This window comes from Galendromus occidentalis, unplaced genomic scaffold (genome assembly GCF_000255335.2).
Source record: "Galendromus occidentalis unplaced genomic scaffold, Mocc_1.1 scf7180000077213, whole genome shotgun sequence".
Classification (NCBI taxonomy): domain Eukaryota; kingdom Metazoa; phylum Arthropoda; class Arachnida; order Mesostigmata; family Phytoseiidae; genus Galendromus; species Galendromus occidentalis.
In genome coordinates, this window is record NW_003805201.1 from 30,235 (window position 1) to 46,588 (window position 16,354).

Genomic DNA, 16,354 nt, shown 5'->3' on the forward strand with positions numbered 1-16,354 from the left:
AATTCGGAAAGGACCCCTCAAATATCCTTCCGTGCCCCGTGCTCGCCCCGTGGCCCCTCGGAACAAAGGAGCCGGAACCTCTCCACGATGGTGGACCCTGTGAAGGAGCATTAATGGTTTCCGACTAGAATATACTCGTTCAACACAGCCGCATAAACTTAATCACCATCGTAGGACGGTGCTCATTATCGTTAGGGGAAGCTTACTGTTGAGGGGTCATTATTAGCGAGGGAGTTGCCCCGCCGCCGTCGCGTCGTGTAATAGCCGGAAGTCTTCAATCGTATCGAGAGTAGACATCGCTCGTTAAATTTCGGCGTCGGGATAGCTCGGGATGCTTCCAGATGGACCGTCCAGATGGTCACATCGAGAAGTCTGCGGCACGCGGCGGTAAAACCCATCTGTAGTCGACGCATGCGCCAAATGAATGCCGGTGTTGTGTCTGACCCTCATGCGGAGGAGGGTCCGGACCCTCGCCGCAGCTCCACAAGTTCCAGTACGGAGTTCGCAGCTCTAGGCGGCATGCGCTCTCCGCTGGAGATGTGTTCTCCATAAGTTCTGACATTGATTGAAATTCCGCTGGTACGATTCGTTCGCTGTGTTTTTTCGCTGTGACACGGACGCGCTCTTCTCGCTCAGTCAGTGCGATTAGGATCTAGTTCTCGTCCGCCCGTCTGTCTGTCCGTTCGTCGATCAATCTACCCCTATTTTCCTCTCCATCTGTTAAACGATTCATCTCCTTCTGTCGATTACTCGCTTCCCGAATCATCTATATTTCTCAATCCGCCTCATCGATCGTCAATCAATCTACCCATTCATCTATTTAAGCGCTAAGTCCCTTGTATATCGAAAAGTCTGACGATTCGTCTCCATCCGTACACACGAACATATCGGCTCGGACACTCATCTGTCTCGGTGTATTGATTTGGATATAATCTGTAAATACGCGTATACATACATCCTTTCCCCCGACGCCGACGCTAGGCGCTCTAAGCGGATTTTTATCGCGATCTCTCGCTGGAGTAAGGCAGTGTGATGGCGCTCAAATTACATCTGAAAAGATTCACCGGCCTCAAGGAAAGAACGGTATGGCAAGCGCGCGCTACATTCAGAGGTGAGTGCGTTTTTGTGACACTTGGATTTCCATCCGGCGACACCACGTCCAAGAAGTCGAGGACAGATTGTGAAGGAATTCCCGGATGGTAGAAAATATGAGGGAGACCTCGGAACCACAAGATTCCCAACGGTCGACTAGACATTCCGACAATTCCTCATCACCCCAATGTCTTCCAAGGGCTGGACATGTACCTCAGTGTCTTTGTCTGTGGATAATTCCCTCAAGATGCGGTATCATTGCTTTTCCCTTCTGCTCCGCCGAATTTCCACAGTCACTCCGGTCGACTGGACTTTCCTGTGCCTTAGCAATTTTCATCATGCGCGTTACAAAACTTTCTCCTGCTCGACCTGCGACTTGACGATCCTTAGTCCCCGTTCCTCGGTGCGACGACAACCACGCTACACGCCGTCGTTCCTTGTCTCGGCGCTGGTGTAAGCAGCTGGACCTCCTCTCCGGCCCAGACAATAGATGAGACTCAGATTCCGGGCGGCCAGCCAGCTGGCACATATTCGGATGCAATGCCACCGAGCATATGACGAGACCTGAAAAAAGCTCGGGGCTAGCAAGAAATTCTGAAATCGGAGTTGCTACGGGCAAGCTTGTGTGCTCGGTGCGGATCGGACTCTCTCATCGAAGCCTCGAGCAGCGTCAAGCGTATTCTCTCGGACTGAGCTTTGCGTCACGCTCCCTCGAATCGGGCTCTGGTACCTCACAACTCGAGCAAATATCAACTCGGTCCAGGTGTGGTATCTCTGATACTTCTCGGGATTGGAGCGGCTTACGCAGCCCAGCAACGCAAGCAACATAACTCCCGGGATTCTCTCTGCGTAACAAATCGAATTAGGCACGCCACGATATGAGATCAGTAAATCTCTATCACGATGGGGAACAGCTGTCCGTGGAGCCGCCTAAAAACGTGGAAACCGAGCTCTTGCATATGCTCTCCCCGGCGTGGGTATATCTCCGCTCGATGGCCTGGACTTCCACAGCTATCCGCATTCGAGCCGCACATGATGCGGTCTCTGGATTGAGGTTCTGTGTCATGTTCCTTCACATGAGAGGCTTCGTGAGTGGAGCCTATTGTTTCTGCACGGGCTCCGGTGGACTTTCCGTGGGACCCCACGTCCATGTCGGAGACCAAGGAACGCATTGGCGAACCCCTGAACAACCAGAGTAACAGCGAGGGAGAAGCCCGAGTCCTCAGATACTTGGGGATGAGTATCCCTGAGTGGGTTAGCTGGGAAAGAATCTTGGAAGGGACTGTGCTTCACGACCGAGTGGGTCGCCCCCCCCGCCCCGTTCCCCGAACAGGTGTTACTGTCAATAAAACGTATGCGGGGCGTTTTATGGGCGTGTCACCACAACGAACTGCAACGCAGCTCGCGTCTTCGATACGATCGTGAGGTACCTGCCATTGAGACCGGTCGAAAGTTTCGAGCTCCTCATATGGTCGATCCCTCCAGGCACTGAGTGAGATCTAGTGCGGACAGCATCACAATGCAGCGAAAGCTGCGGCGATTTTGCATTTCACACTCTGCGAGAAATGCCCTGGATAGCTCCATGAATTGCTACAATCGCTACTATTCCTTCCTCGAGACTCGTTTTGAGTGATTCAGATAATTCCTCCTATGCTTTCGACATCGATCGCAACCTCAGGAACGACACGCAAATTTGACAGCAACTCTCATCGCTGTGAAATAGCTCCTGCCGAATGCATCACGAATCGATAGCGGAGACGCGAAGAGCTCTCGGAGTTTGACCTCAACTCTCGCCTTCCGAATTCAAGATGAGAAAATGCAGGAATGCGCGAAAATCATTCTCATGGAGACAATGGATGGAATCTCGCATTTCTTTGAGTTAATTCAAATGCAAATGATGCGTCGACGTCTAGCTTCGAAATCGGGCCTCACGAAAAGATTCGCTGACCCGTCCAAGGTAGCTGCTCCCCCTCAGATGACCATTGTGGAAATCCGTCGTGCGAAATTCCGAACGATGAATGACCCTGAGCTTGCCCTGAGAGCAGTTGGCCTTCGGGTCGCGAGCGCTGTATTCCTCTGGACGTTCTCATGGGAAGAGAGCGCGAACGCTCCAAGCATTTCGAAGGATTATCAGGCACGCTTATCGATCGACCGCTTTTCGATCGATCACAAAGCCGGGAATGATACTCCCAGATTCATAGTCCCAGAATCATACTCTCACGATTCTTCCCGCTCTCGTAGAATCGATCCCGGTCGTATCCGTCACAATGGGTACACCTGATGTGAACAATTGTGCACTCAACAAACAAGGAGCGGAGGAATTAGAACCAATTCTTCACTGAAGCCCAATGGATGCATCTGAATGAGTATCGCGGAGCAATGCAGCCGAGCCCAGTAACAACATCGACCGCACCATTTCCTCACCCGACCGCGAAGCGTCATTAAAAAGTTTCGACTGATATGAAACGAACATTCGCGGAACCATCGGAGCCGCCCGCCGCTGTCGGCGAAATTTCCATTGCTATTCTCGCGCTGTATGTCTGCTGCCACTGACGCGTATTCTTCGAGTTCGTTTGCGAGCACTTTGAACGGAGCAGATCAGGAAAGGCTAAACGAAGGCTTGATCTCTTCCTTCTGATTCACTGTCGCTGTCGGAAACGAGAACCCAGTGAACGACAATCCAGCGAGAACTTCCTGGGTCGAGATCTCGAGCTTTTGCTCTCTGATATTGTTGCGGCATCGTTGTTGGCTCCGCGGAAATTGCTTTCGAGATGGGATCGAATTCCCTTCGTTTGGAACCGATGTTCGTGAACGTCATTGTCGCGGAATCCGGCCGCGATTAGTTGTCCGAAGTCTGATAAGACGCCACTCCCGCGAGTATTGTCCTATTCCCTACAGGAGTCATTCGCGAGTAAGTCTCACGCGCAGGCTCTTGCCGGAAGCAGCAGCTTCCGACTTCCGACGAAGACGAGTCCCGAGTGACACGACTGATAGTGATCTAACATGAGAGTCTGCTCTGGGGAGTGCGGTGGGCGCCTCGCTAATCGAAATACAACTTCGTCGATGTCCATCGCCGAAACACATTGTCCCAAGGATTGGCTTAGCGGTTACCTGAGAGCCTGAATGAGAACACTTTTCAGGCTCCCGGCAACGTGACTCCGACGCACTCTTCCCGCATCTGAGGCGTTTTAATCTCGAGCGTAGGCTCGTTTGGACGGACGACTCCGAAGGCGAGCGTCCGATGTTCTCGGGTTAAAGAGCCCCTGTCGCCGTCAGTCGGATCAAGAGGCCATTACGACGCGCGACGTGACGTTGAAGACCGTTGTTCGCTCCGAAGGCATTACTGGTGTCGAGCTTGACAAACGCAGCTTGTTTTCCACTACGGAGTCGCTGTTCATGCAGTGTTCGGACGGAATATTTAATTACGCGATTTCACAAGGGCTAACAACAGGACTCGGCAATATTGAGCTGCACGTCCCCGACACAATCTGCGTCGGTTCCCACGCCCGACGCAGCGTATGCTGTCTATGCGCGAACCGGAGCGTGAGGACTCACTCTCGGCAGCTCGTGGCGGACCTCTCTGCGAAGACCAAGATCTCTCGGGTGCTGCGTAGCTGCGAAGTCCCGCACGGCCGGTACGCCTTCGGCCGATGGATCGGGGTCTGTGATTGATTAGTGAGCTCTCCGAAGGTTCGCGGGGCTTCTGTTCCAGGAACAAAACACTCCCATCAAGGAGAGGCGAAACAAGGCATACTGTCTCCATTCCCAAGCCTCCCGTCTCTTCGAGGACCGCGAGGAATCTCCGGGGAAAATCTCCACTCAACTAATCAGAATGTATGGCGCTTCTTCGTGCTCGTGGCTCATGATCCACACAAAGGATTAGGGGATCGTCGTCGTCGATCCTCGTCGTCGTTTGGATTCTCGCTCGACCTTGGTGCATAATAAAATACCGAAACTTTTGCGCGATCCCGCATATCGACCTCGTAGGTATTCGGAGCTTAGGCATTCCGATCCCAGATTCCTCCAGTTTGGCATTCCCCGGAGGCCTCGTGAGGGATAGCGGAGCCCGCGCGGGGAAGCGGAGGGATCTGCGGGAGCCTTTGTAGCGATGACGTGCAGGTCCGGCTGATAGAGTTCGTCATTTTTTCGAGCTACAGAATGTTTTCTCATTGATCTCGCATACGCTCGAGAAGCGTCTAAATGTCCTTCCACCTGAGTCAAGTACGCGCTTATCGTTCCCGTGCGTGAGGACGGGGAAAATCTTTCCTACTCTCTCGATCGCACTGTCGAAGCAGTGCTCACAAATGAGCTCAACTGTACATATAAAGATTTGAGAGCTGAGAGCTCATCGTCCCACGAAAGGGGAGAGCACGATCATCCACGAACGATGCGACGTCGAGTTGTGTCCAGAAGTTCGTGGATTCCAGGATGCCAACGCCGCGCGCTTTAAGAGCGCTCTCCATCACGGTCCGATATTCTCGACCTGATTGGATCAGGTTTGACGTACGGCCGTTTACGTCTTCCGCCAGAGGATATTCACCACATAGTTACCACGTGGATATGACACGTTCTCAAATTTCGACATAAACATGTGAATCTACGGCACGTCTCAGCCCGATGTCGGCGCTCCCGTACTGCCTCGAGGCTCTCAACCTGTCTATCGGGACGAGCCTGTCCTTTCAGATCCTCGATTCCTGAATCACCAATCCCCTGTCGACGAGCTTCCTCGGAAGTTACTCGCAGTCAGCGGAAAGGTCGATCCGGTACCACAGTCGTCTCTAAAGCGTTCATCCCGCATGAGTACGTTCTCGGAGTACTCGGAAGTGAGCTCTATCTGAATGCTGCCCCCACCTATGATGATCTAATCAGCAAACAATTCATGGCGCCCGTCGTTCCACGCAGGGCGGGCAATGTTTCGCTACGCTCTCGGAATATCAAGCGACTCGAGTCTCCCCTTTGTGCAGTGCTCAAGAGAAATGGGGGATAATAAACAGTAACCGACATTCACTTGACGACGGTATCCTAACCATGTTTCCTCATGGTTCTACCACGTTGCGTGGGAATATCGGGTGGTGCTCCCGAAAGCGGGCGGTACAGAATGATTGGACGATGGGGAGCAAAGTGAAAGCGGAGTTCTTTAGACAATGATGGTGTGGTGCAAGATGAGGTCGTTCTGGGAGTATGTCCCGCGACGTCTCGATGTGAACGGCCATCAAAACGATGGCTTGCTCCGTCCTCATTGATGGCCATGGAGCGGAAAATGCCTGCGAATACTTATGTTTAGGCCTGAAAATCCTGTGGAGGGCAGACGTCCGCGGGAACTTGGCTCTGGGCCGATTTTTTTCGTGAGATCTCCAAGAGCCTTATGGGGGAAGGAGATTTGTGGTGAAGGAGATTTGGTTCTGGCGGATTCCGACGCCAAAATGCTCGACATGAGACCTCCGGGCTAACTATTAAATCGGCTTAGCTGCCCGCCCGGTCATTGGCCAGATGAGCGGCGGGTTCGCCTGCTCGCGAACGAATCCATGAGAGCCCCTTCGCGCGGACCCTTCAGCTACACACATCTCCTCCCAGTTGGTACGCTCACGTTCCGCTCCTCGTACGCTTAACACCGACGACGGCGCCGCCGCGCATTTGCCCTAGAGGCGTGAGGAGCCGACGTTCGTGTTTGACTCGTTCGCCATTCCGGCCCCAAATTATTCATCTCGTCCCGTTGTCTCTCCTCGCTACTTTTCCGTACAGGATTCCTTGGACTTTCGCACTTTTCTGCGCTAGTCGCGGAATATTTTTGCCCCGGAAGGCCCTCAGCCTCGCAGTCGCTCCAGGACTAACCGGAGTCGTTTAGGTGAAGTCACGATGAATCTAATTGTGCGCGAATCCAGAATGCGATGGAAGCACGCTTCTGTGGAAATTCGTTAAAGGTGAGGGTCCCACCGACCGCCGTATAGAGCGGTACGAATACGTACGTGAGGCACTCTCCGACGAGGCTCGCAACCACGGTCGACATTGCATCGTCCATACCGGTATGAGCATCGAGACAGGGGAGATTAAACCTATTTGACCGGGACGCGCTTCGACACCTGAATACAGTCTTTGGGAGCGTCAAACTCACTCGGGGCGAGGGCGATTTACAGTAGCGAACGTTAGCCGTCATTCTGCTGTTGAATATTTACGAGACGCCTAAAAGTCGTCGGCGTCGTCATCCCTACTTCGTGGCAACGGCGGATGCCACAGGCGAGGAAATGTAATAAAAATGTAGAACGGAGTCCAGGCCACTTTGATCGGAACCATCCAGAATGTGAGGTGTAAATTACCGGTGCTGCCTCCCAGCCGAGTGGAGCGATGCACGCGGGTTCCACCTGGTCAGTTTACAAGGAAGCTGACATCATAAAGCTCATTCTGACCATCAGTCAGAGCAGTCGATGCTGGCGAAAATGTCTGAGCGACTATCTCGATTTTCTACTTAATTCTGGTACTCCCTCTGGGAATATCGTTAGGCTCCGGGATCCGGTCTAAGGATTCGAAAGCCTTTTGCGGAACGCTCTCATATAGGAACTGATTCTGTAGCTTGAGGCGAGCCGGAGATATTCCTCCGCTTTGTTTAACCTCATCGAACAGAGGAGCCCCGCAGGATCGCCAAATTGAGGCTTTCGAAGCATCGACGATGACCTGGATGGCCGGTTCTGAGAGACTGGAAGTGTCTCCCCGATTCTTCCGCTCGACCGAGAACTTCGCTCGAACGAAACTTCTCCTCAAGCGCTCGAAGCTCTCGCCTTCATTGGCATTGAGCTCCTCTCCTGCCCCTTTTCCGCTCGCTGACAACAATCAGTCAGAGCCTGCATTGCAAAGGACCTGGTCCGCGGAGAATTCCTCATGCAAATATTTCAAACCTGAATGGATGTAAGGGGCTCCTTTCAGAATCTTGATTTTGCCGGAAACGCAACAAAGCGAGGGATTCCTCGTAGATTGAAGCTGCGGAGCGACTGCGAGGGAGGCGACGGTACCGACGTCGTACCCAACCGAATGCTTTCATCGACGACAAAAAGCCAGCGGTGACCACTCGCCCGGCTCGAGGGTAGTGAGATAGCATACGCGGATCCGCAGCTGATTTCTGGTCGTCTGCCGTTAGAAAACAAGATCCAACAGCAGTCAGCCATGCTCCAAAGGGGTTCTGCACGCCATCCTGAGCTCCTGAACCCGGAACATGGGTCTGTATCCTTCTCCCTCCGAATTGTGAATGAGTCCATCCCCATGAAATAAATGATGATCAGCTCCACCGTCGGGTCCCAGAATCCGATTTGACCCTTCCCATCGAGTGAAATTTCTCGACGGAAGTAAGACTTAGTTAGCGGGTGCCCGGCGAGAAGCGCGTCGGTGGACTATGTTCTCCGGCTCAGAACAGTCGATTCGCTTTCGATCTTCAATCGATCCAAGTGAGCCATAAGATCAAGGCTACAGTCGTCACGTAGGCACGAATGCACGCCCACCGTTGAATCGCCGCTACAAAAGATCGTACAACCACTCGAAAAGAGCTTGAACAGCTCATATCTGTGGGGAGGAGGATGTCTCGAGACATACGAGAGCCGCTCAAAGGAAACACGGGTCGATCCGACTTCAAAGATTCAATCGATTCTGGAAAATGTCGCCCTCTGCATGGTACTCCCTCAGACAGGCAAGACGACTTGCGAAAGGAACGTTTCCTGGCAGTGGAAGGTCGACCGAACCCCTCCGCCTACGTCTGGATGACGACATGCCGTCACGAGTCGACCACCGATTTTCGACTGGGAACCTGGCACAAGGTTTCTTATCCTCTGTGACTCTGGATGCTCGTGAATACCAGAGTCGAAGACGACAAACGGTGACGACTCCTACAAGGATATTTCCTCCGATTTTTTATCGTTTCTATTATATTTTTGTCGCTTCTATATGCCACGAGTCACTCGCGGAGCTCTGGCTCGAGCATAGTGCAACGACTGCGCGGGCAGCTACGTCGCGTTGGTCGACTATCCTGGATATTTCCGGCGTGCGATGTGAGAGATGCGTCAGCGGTTCGTCAATGTCAACTTCCAGCCGATAGAGAACACCCATGCTTGATCCTAATCAGAATCACCTAATCGTATTCGCTCACAAAGAATAATTAGCCCTAGTCCCTAGGTCTAATAATAATAATAATTAGGTCTAGTGGACCGAGCCCTAGTCTGATTGATTGAAGGAATTGAATTGAACTCCGCGAACTCGGAATTCCTTTCGATCCATGGTATCAGACCTCTCGAGCTCGTTCTCTCGGGTTCCCTCGCATCATCCTCCTCTTCCGCTCGCATAAGAGGAGAAGCGCTCCCACATTCATATTTTAAAGCAGGCAAATCATCGCGGAGGCAGATTCTCCTCGGAGCGAGTCTGAAAGATAGACGTCCAGCTCGGCCTCGCTTCCCGGAACAAACCGCTGCTTGTCGATCCGAAAGTTCTCCTCGCTCTCATCTAGCATGAGGCAGGATATACATACATCCGCAAACTCCGGCCTGATTGTGCCGCAAACTCGCGGAGATTTCGATGTTGACCTGTCTGCTCAGCCTGAACTCGATTTCTCTCATACCGTCATCGTTCGAAGATCCGCGACATGACAGAATTTTTGTTCTTGGGAAAGAAACATCGGATCTCGCGGATGAAATCGAGTTTGTTTCTTAGCGAAGAGCTTTCTTGAGCGTCTCGGTCAGCCGATGTGGATGACAACTCCGGATACGGTCTGGCGTCGAACCGTGCGTAAGACATGCGTCCCAAGATTGTCTACTTCATTTTGTGAGAACGAGCTGAAGCGAGGTTTTCGCCAAACATGGCTCGCGCTAGAAACCTTACTTCTGAGCCTTTCGAAAAATTGCTCTCATTCCGAATTTTGGGAACCATGCAAAAAGGGAGCATGACATCAGCGGCTACCTGATGGCCGCTAGGGTATTTCGCAGGTTTCAGTGACTGGGAGAGCGGATGTTATGATCGGGACGGAACCGCTCTCGGAGAGCAGAACAGGGGGAAACGAGAAGGTTTAGAGTTCCCCAATCGAGATTCCTGGATTGTCCCTTTCTCAGCCGATCGCCTCATTGCAGGCAAAGCTCACCGGTTTCTCCATCGACTTGAAATTCGAAGGGTATGAAGTCTTAGCAGGAGGAGTATCGGCGGGAAAGAGGAACTCGCTCGAAGTTCCCCGCGTTCATCCCGCTGCGTACGAGAATGACTTCGTCCGAGGGACCACAGACACATCACAAGGACAAATAAACATGCGGGAAAGTTATTCGAGACAACGAGGTCTGCGACTCTGTTCCCGTATTCGGACAAGTTCGATGAGCGCCGCTGTTGCCGGCAAAAAGCCGCAGCTGTCCGTTGGTGTAGTTAATTAGACAGCTCCCAATCGCTACTTTGTGAGCGACGCTGCGGCTCAGACAAACGTCTGTGGAGCTCTCGACGCATGGGCCCGATGTATGACGGGACATTTATACTCATGAGAGAAGACAGAAAATTGATTGTCTCCTGCACCGTCTCCCATCCGCCGAGTCCAAAAATGACTCGACGCAGAACTGTCCGGGAAATAGCGCGAATTCATTACTCCATGAAATCCCGGGAGGGAGCTCGTGAAATGATGCGGGCTTCCAGATGCTGGTCGCATGTGGACATTCCTCAACGGGCGGTCAGTTAATTGAGGGATGAAATCCCCTCCCCAGGAGGGGGGAGGAGTTCGGCGCCGTATGGACAGATCATCGCCCTATTATACGCCGCGAGGTTGAGCAGGCTCGTCCTAAAGCGTGGCGGTCGAGCGTTTTAATTTTCTAGAACGAGGAAATTATGCTCCGTTTGACCGACCAACCTCCCAATCGCGGATATTGCACTCCCGTCTTGTACTTTCCATCAGCGACTTCTACACGAGCTCGAACATCCCGATTTTCCTTCGTGCTCTTGAATAATACCAGAGACCTTGCAGGTATGTCATACCGGACGAAGTCTTGCGCGTTGGCTGCAGGCCAGGACGAAGCACGACTGGACGAGGTCTTCGAATGGCCAATCGGGAGACCTATAGACCCTCATGAGACACTTGACATTCACCTCATCAACAAGAGCAAATACAACATCGCGGGTGTCAACAGGTAAGAAAAGCTGTTCGATGGCTTATCAGCCGAACGGATTCTATTCGGAGGAGAATTAGAGTGTATTGCCTATAGCACGGAATTGCTCTTGAGGAATGCCACACAGGGATGATCCCTGGGGAATCCTCGAGGAATCCTAGAAGCCTGGGTCTCCCGGAGAACTCAACCATCGACTCAAGACATTCGACTCTCCATCAGGAGAATGCAATGAGAGTCGACCCGACGAGATGGCGGAGGAGATCGAAAACCGCGACAACGTGGGGAAGGCGGGGAAGGGGGTGACTTGGCGTAAAGAAAAACAGAAGTAGAGGTTACCTCCGGCTGCCGCTTTCAGCGTCTGGCTGTGGTGCAAGCATAAAAAAGTGCTCCTCGTAGTAGGCCACTGCTCTCAAATTACGTATTCAGTACGTTGCCTCCGCGAGACGAGCTGGAGCGGTGAGGGCACTCGCATCGTATTTAATGTGAGCAAATACGATCAACGGATCCAGTCGTTTGGTCGTTTCGCAGGGGAAGGCAAGCGTTCACGGTTACGAGAACTCCCTGAAAATAGAGCTAGCTATCGTCTTTCCTCCCTTGAGTCCATCCAGATACCCCACGATCGACTAAAGCCATTTTATATGACGCGAGACACGACGGCTCTTGGGAGAGAGCTACTTTCCCTTCATCAAATACTCTTTATTCCGTGGAAAAATCGTATCATGCGAGAGTTCAATCCGGATCCGGCCCAACGGCTAGGCATTCTTATGGAAAAGTGACGAGCCCGACATATTTTGCGATCGATGGAGACAAGACTCCGTGTTGGGAGGCACTCCAGACAAGACTCTGTAGCGGAAATTGCTCGATGCGCAGCCCGTTATTTGGGAACCGGAGCTGTTTGACGGAGAAAAATTGCCCAGAAGAATAATAATTTCCGTGCGAGCATTCACGCGAAAAGCTTTGGTGTCGGAGAGCAGGCATGCATATGTATATGTGCCGCGGATATCAGCTGTTTCTCGGCCGATAGGACGCCGAAGCTCTTCCTGGCGGCCCGTACCCGCATCAATCAACACCCTCTTTCGAGCCGTCTCACCGAGGTCACATCAGATGCGAAATTTATCGCAGTGAAGGTGACGATAAGAAGCTTGCCTTCTCTCTGCGAGCCATCCGACGGAAGATTGCCTTGTCCATTCAGACGGCTTCTCGAAGAGCAGCTCGAAGTCGGGGTTCCGTCAAGAGGAATAGAGTCTCCTTCTACTCCTGCGGCGAAAATCTGTTCGGAACAGCAGAAATAAATTCCCGTTCGGTTCGTCGGAGGAAATCCTTCTTCCGCATTGATATCAGCTGAGCGCTCGTTTTTCGAAAGGCTCGACCTCCAAGGACTTTTCTGTTCGGATGTATGTGGTTTTCCATCTTGATGACACGCAACTCATTCAATGAGGGAGACGACATGAAATATTTTGGGACTTTCACTGAAAACTGGGACAACCCCGTACAAATCGGAGCTTTGAGAATGATTCCGATCTCCGCGACCGGGATAATGGATTCTTTAATTAAGAATGCATCCGAATTTCGTCGACGGACCCCTCTCGGGGAGGGGGGCAGGAGAAGGGGAGGCTGCCAGTCCCACGCGCGCTCCGGAAATCTGTTCAACTCGCGGTCCGCTGCGCCATTCTCCTTCCAACTGCGCAAACGATGACGGCAGCGGCGGTTCCAGAGAAGCAAAGCAACAAGAGCAGCGCGGAGGGACGAAATTGAGCAGAGAAAACCAGTGTCTACTGGATCTATTTTTTACGCGTGCCCTAGTAACTCCTGCCCTCTCGTAAGGGAGCGGACATCGTGGAAGCCAGAGGAAGACTGAAGACCGTCGATTTGAAGAGGCGGGATGTCCCGATGATGAAAACCCGAAGGGAGAGGCAGTTCGTATTGGAGACTTCCCCGAGAAAAATGTATAAATATTGACAAGACGTTCTAAACCTGCAAGCGCATATGTCCTTAGGAACCTGGAAGAATGCGAACGCACCGCCTGCGTCGTCGGCCTCTCCGGGAAGTCCCGATGGACGACCGAGCCAGCGGACGATGAAATCGGAATTCTCGGAGGGGATGCCGTGCTTCGCACTTGTAGGCTCGACCGGAACAGGGGCAAAATTAGCATACGTTACGCTAACATCCTCTTCCCCAAACTCGAGCTGATGATGGTTTGCAGCACGTCTTCTTGAGAAATGTCTCGTCACTGTCAGACTGCGTTCGCCCCTTATGTCCGGTCCGCCGACGGCGCGGCGTCGGTCCGGGTGCCTAATTCAACGCTCGGATGGCCTAGTTTCCAGCGCTCGCAACGTTGCTTGGAAATTCTGTTCTCTGGAACATTCTCAACGTCATCTTCCGAGTACTTTATGTCTCGTTCGGATGTATCGATTCGGACTCACCCTCGGAGAACTATTCTGAGGCGATCCAGACAGAGATGTTCATTGCACTCCTCCATTATGCGTCAAGTTGTGAATTTTGCACGCGAGAACGTGGTATTCTGACGCCCGCTCGTCCGTCCTTCCGTCCGCGCGCTTATTCGACCTTCCACAGGCCCGGCAGCGTCTCTTCAGTCCGTCGTTAATGACTCCGACCAAGAAGTGAGGATAACAGATAAGCATTCAAGGTCGAGTAGTCAGGAGCGTTTCCCAGGATGGCTCGAGACTTCCTGAATGAAAAAAAGTCCGAAAGTAGATCCACCGCCTAAAAGTCTTCGATCGCCTTCTTCGAGCTTGTCTGTATCGTCAAAACGCGCAGCGTGAATCGTGGTCACGCGGAGTGAACTCCATAGGGAATTCTCCATGCCTGAACATCCTCTCCGGGACATGGAGATTATTGATCCCGAGACATCTAGCCGAGGCGACGAGTTCCCCCGCAACAACCTCCGAGGAATAAATTGGTTATGCGAAAAAAAGTTGACGACTTCGATCCGCGAGATCGTTCCTTTGGTTCCCGCGGATCGCTAGCTCGGGAGCTCATTACTCATTACCTACATACCTATAAGCCATTCGTACTCCCCGCATTCAGGAGCGTGGCCGGCACGTACCGCATGGTGCTGCAAGAGTTGCTCACCCAGAAACATCTCGTTATCTGCGACGATGTTCTCATTGACCTCAACAATCAGCCAACCTCTACAGGAGTCACCATGGAACTACACTACGTCGTCCCCAATGACTCTCTCTATCAGGTTCGGAGAATTGCTGATTAAGCATTCATATCGTACACTCTTGCTACAAAGTTTGGCGGCCATCTAGGCGGAGATTGTTTTTTTGAAGGGTCGCTAACACGCTGCAATGCGGCGAACCGCGTGCTCGAAATGATTTGCAATTCTGTTTGCGACAGATTCCGCTAGACGAGCGAGGTGCTGTCGATGGGATGAATATTCAAGGTCTGAAACATATTTCCAGGTCGAACAATCTCTCAGCGAATTGGAAAGGCAGTATGCCGCCGCAATCCAAAGTGCCCAAGCTTCAGGTCAAAGCAGCGACACGGATACGGACGGTAGGAGCTCCGATTCGCGATAACTGGCGCAGAGCTGCATTTTTCTCCCCCTCTTTCCGTCTCATGGAAAAAATGCGCCCACCGTTCGGATCGTCTCAAACGCGAGAAATCCCAGTCCATGTATCGACCCTGATTGCGGGTCTCGACCACCAAGTAATTCTGGCTGAATTTATTCCACATGTTCTCACAGCGACTGGAGAGCGGCACACCTTGTTGAAAACTCGGAAACGATCGATGTCGAGCGCTGTGCGAAATATCGCCAATATCATGAAACTAAAGCACAAAAGAAGAAGTTCACCCGGAGTCAGCGATGACGAGGTTTGTTGGAAAATTCTCCCACTTTCGACTTACTTCGAATTCTCCCCGAAGACGACGTTCCGAAACTTCAGAGACGGGGACTTCTGGGGTTTCCGTCGCACTCGCTCCGAAGGGGGGGCGCTCCGAAGAGTTAGTCGAGCGCCTCAGGCTCTTGGGGTCGGACTGTTGCTCGGTCGACGGGCCTAACTGGGTTGGAAAAAGCGTCCCGCGCAAATAGCCCTCGCGGTGAGCCATGCATCATCCAAGTCGACGGGCAAGCAGACAGGCGAGCGGACCGAAGTAGGGCCGACTCACAGCACGGGCTCATTCGGAAGAGCTCAAACCAACTCATTTTGCTGCTTTACAGGCGGATGACTGCAGTGTAGCTATAACGGTCGGTCCCACTATCACTGGCGCACAGTACGGCTCGACCCACAGTATTTTGCGGCATATGAGTGATAACACGCTGGACATGTTGGCCGCAGGGTCCCGTCTGGGCGCGGGTCCCGAGGACGCCCACGCGATCACGAGTCCCGTCCTTGTCAAAAAAATACGACCTACGGGTCTGGGCGACAGTCTCAAGGCTCAAGACTTTCAGGTTGGAACCTTGACCTCATTTTCCCCCAGACTATCTATTCATCCTCTCCAATCCTCGTATCGTGACTTCCTAGTTCCCATATGGGAATGCTATTCTCGTCGACTCCTTGCCAGTATTTCCCCGGTCGGCATCTTCAACAGAGGAAAATTTTGCGGGAAAAAATCGGGATCAAGCCTAAAAAGATCATTGCCCATTGCCAGATATGTGTTACAATCATCGAGGCCAGACATCTCGCGGGATTGAACATGGACCCTGTCGTATGTGTCCAAGTAGGAGAGCAGAGAAAATACACTTCAGTCAAGGAGTCGACAAACTGTCCTTACTACAACGAGGTATGACAGTCTTGATGGAAGTTCCTCTCGTCGTCGATGGCGGAGCAGAACCCTCCACAAAACTGTTCTTCCTCCTCTGAGCGAAAAACTGACTGTCCGGTCCGGAACGGGCGAACAAAAACAGAAAGAACATTCAGGCTGGGAGGGGAGTCCATGCTCGAGACGGCGGTGACAGAAGGAGGATCTATTGATTTCGCTTTTCGAAGAGGAATCGAGATTCCACCTCTCATAATTAATTTTTGGTCCGCAGTACTTTGTTTTTGACTTCCACTGCGCCGAAGCTGTTCTCTTTGACAAAATGGTTACAATTACGGCTCTCCATTCACGCAACTTGATACGCTCGGGCAAAGTAATTGGTACTTTCAAACTCGACGTCGCGACGATATTCCGACAGCCAGGTGAGC

General features: G+C 52.3%; 1 protein-coding gene across 1 annotated transcript in view; it reads left to right on the forward strand.

The window, feature by feature from the left end:
- Positions 1 to 1,032: 1,032 nt before the first annotated feature.
- Positions 1,033 to 16,354, forward strand: part of mfr (ferlin family C2 domain-containing myoferlin misfire) — a 34,327-nt gene continuing 19,005 nt past the window's right edge. The window contains 8 exon segments of the mRNA XM_029111052.1: positions 1,033 to 1,111; positions 11,060 to 11,222; positions 14,250 to 14,409; positions 14,630 to 14,723; positions 14,914 to 15,041; positions 15,388 to 15,618; positions 15,819 to 15,950; positions 16,201 to 16,348. Coding sequence (XP_028966885.1) covers positions 1,033 to 1,111; positions 11,060 to 11,222; positions 14,250 to 14,409; positions 14,630 to 14,723; positions 14,914 to 15,041; positions 15,388 to 15,618; positions 15,819 to 15,950; positions 16,201 to 16,348 — 1,135 coding nt within the window.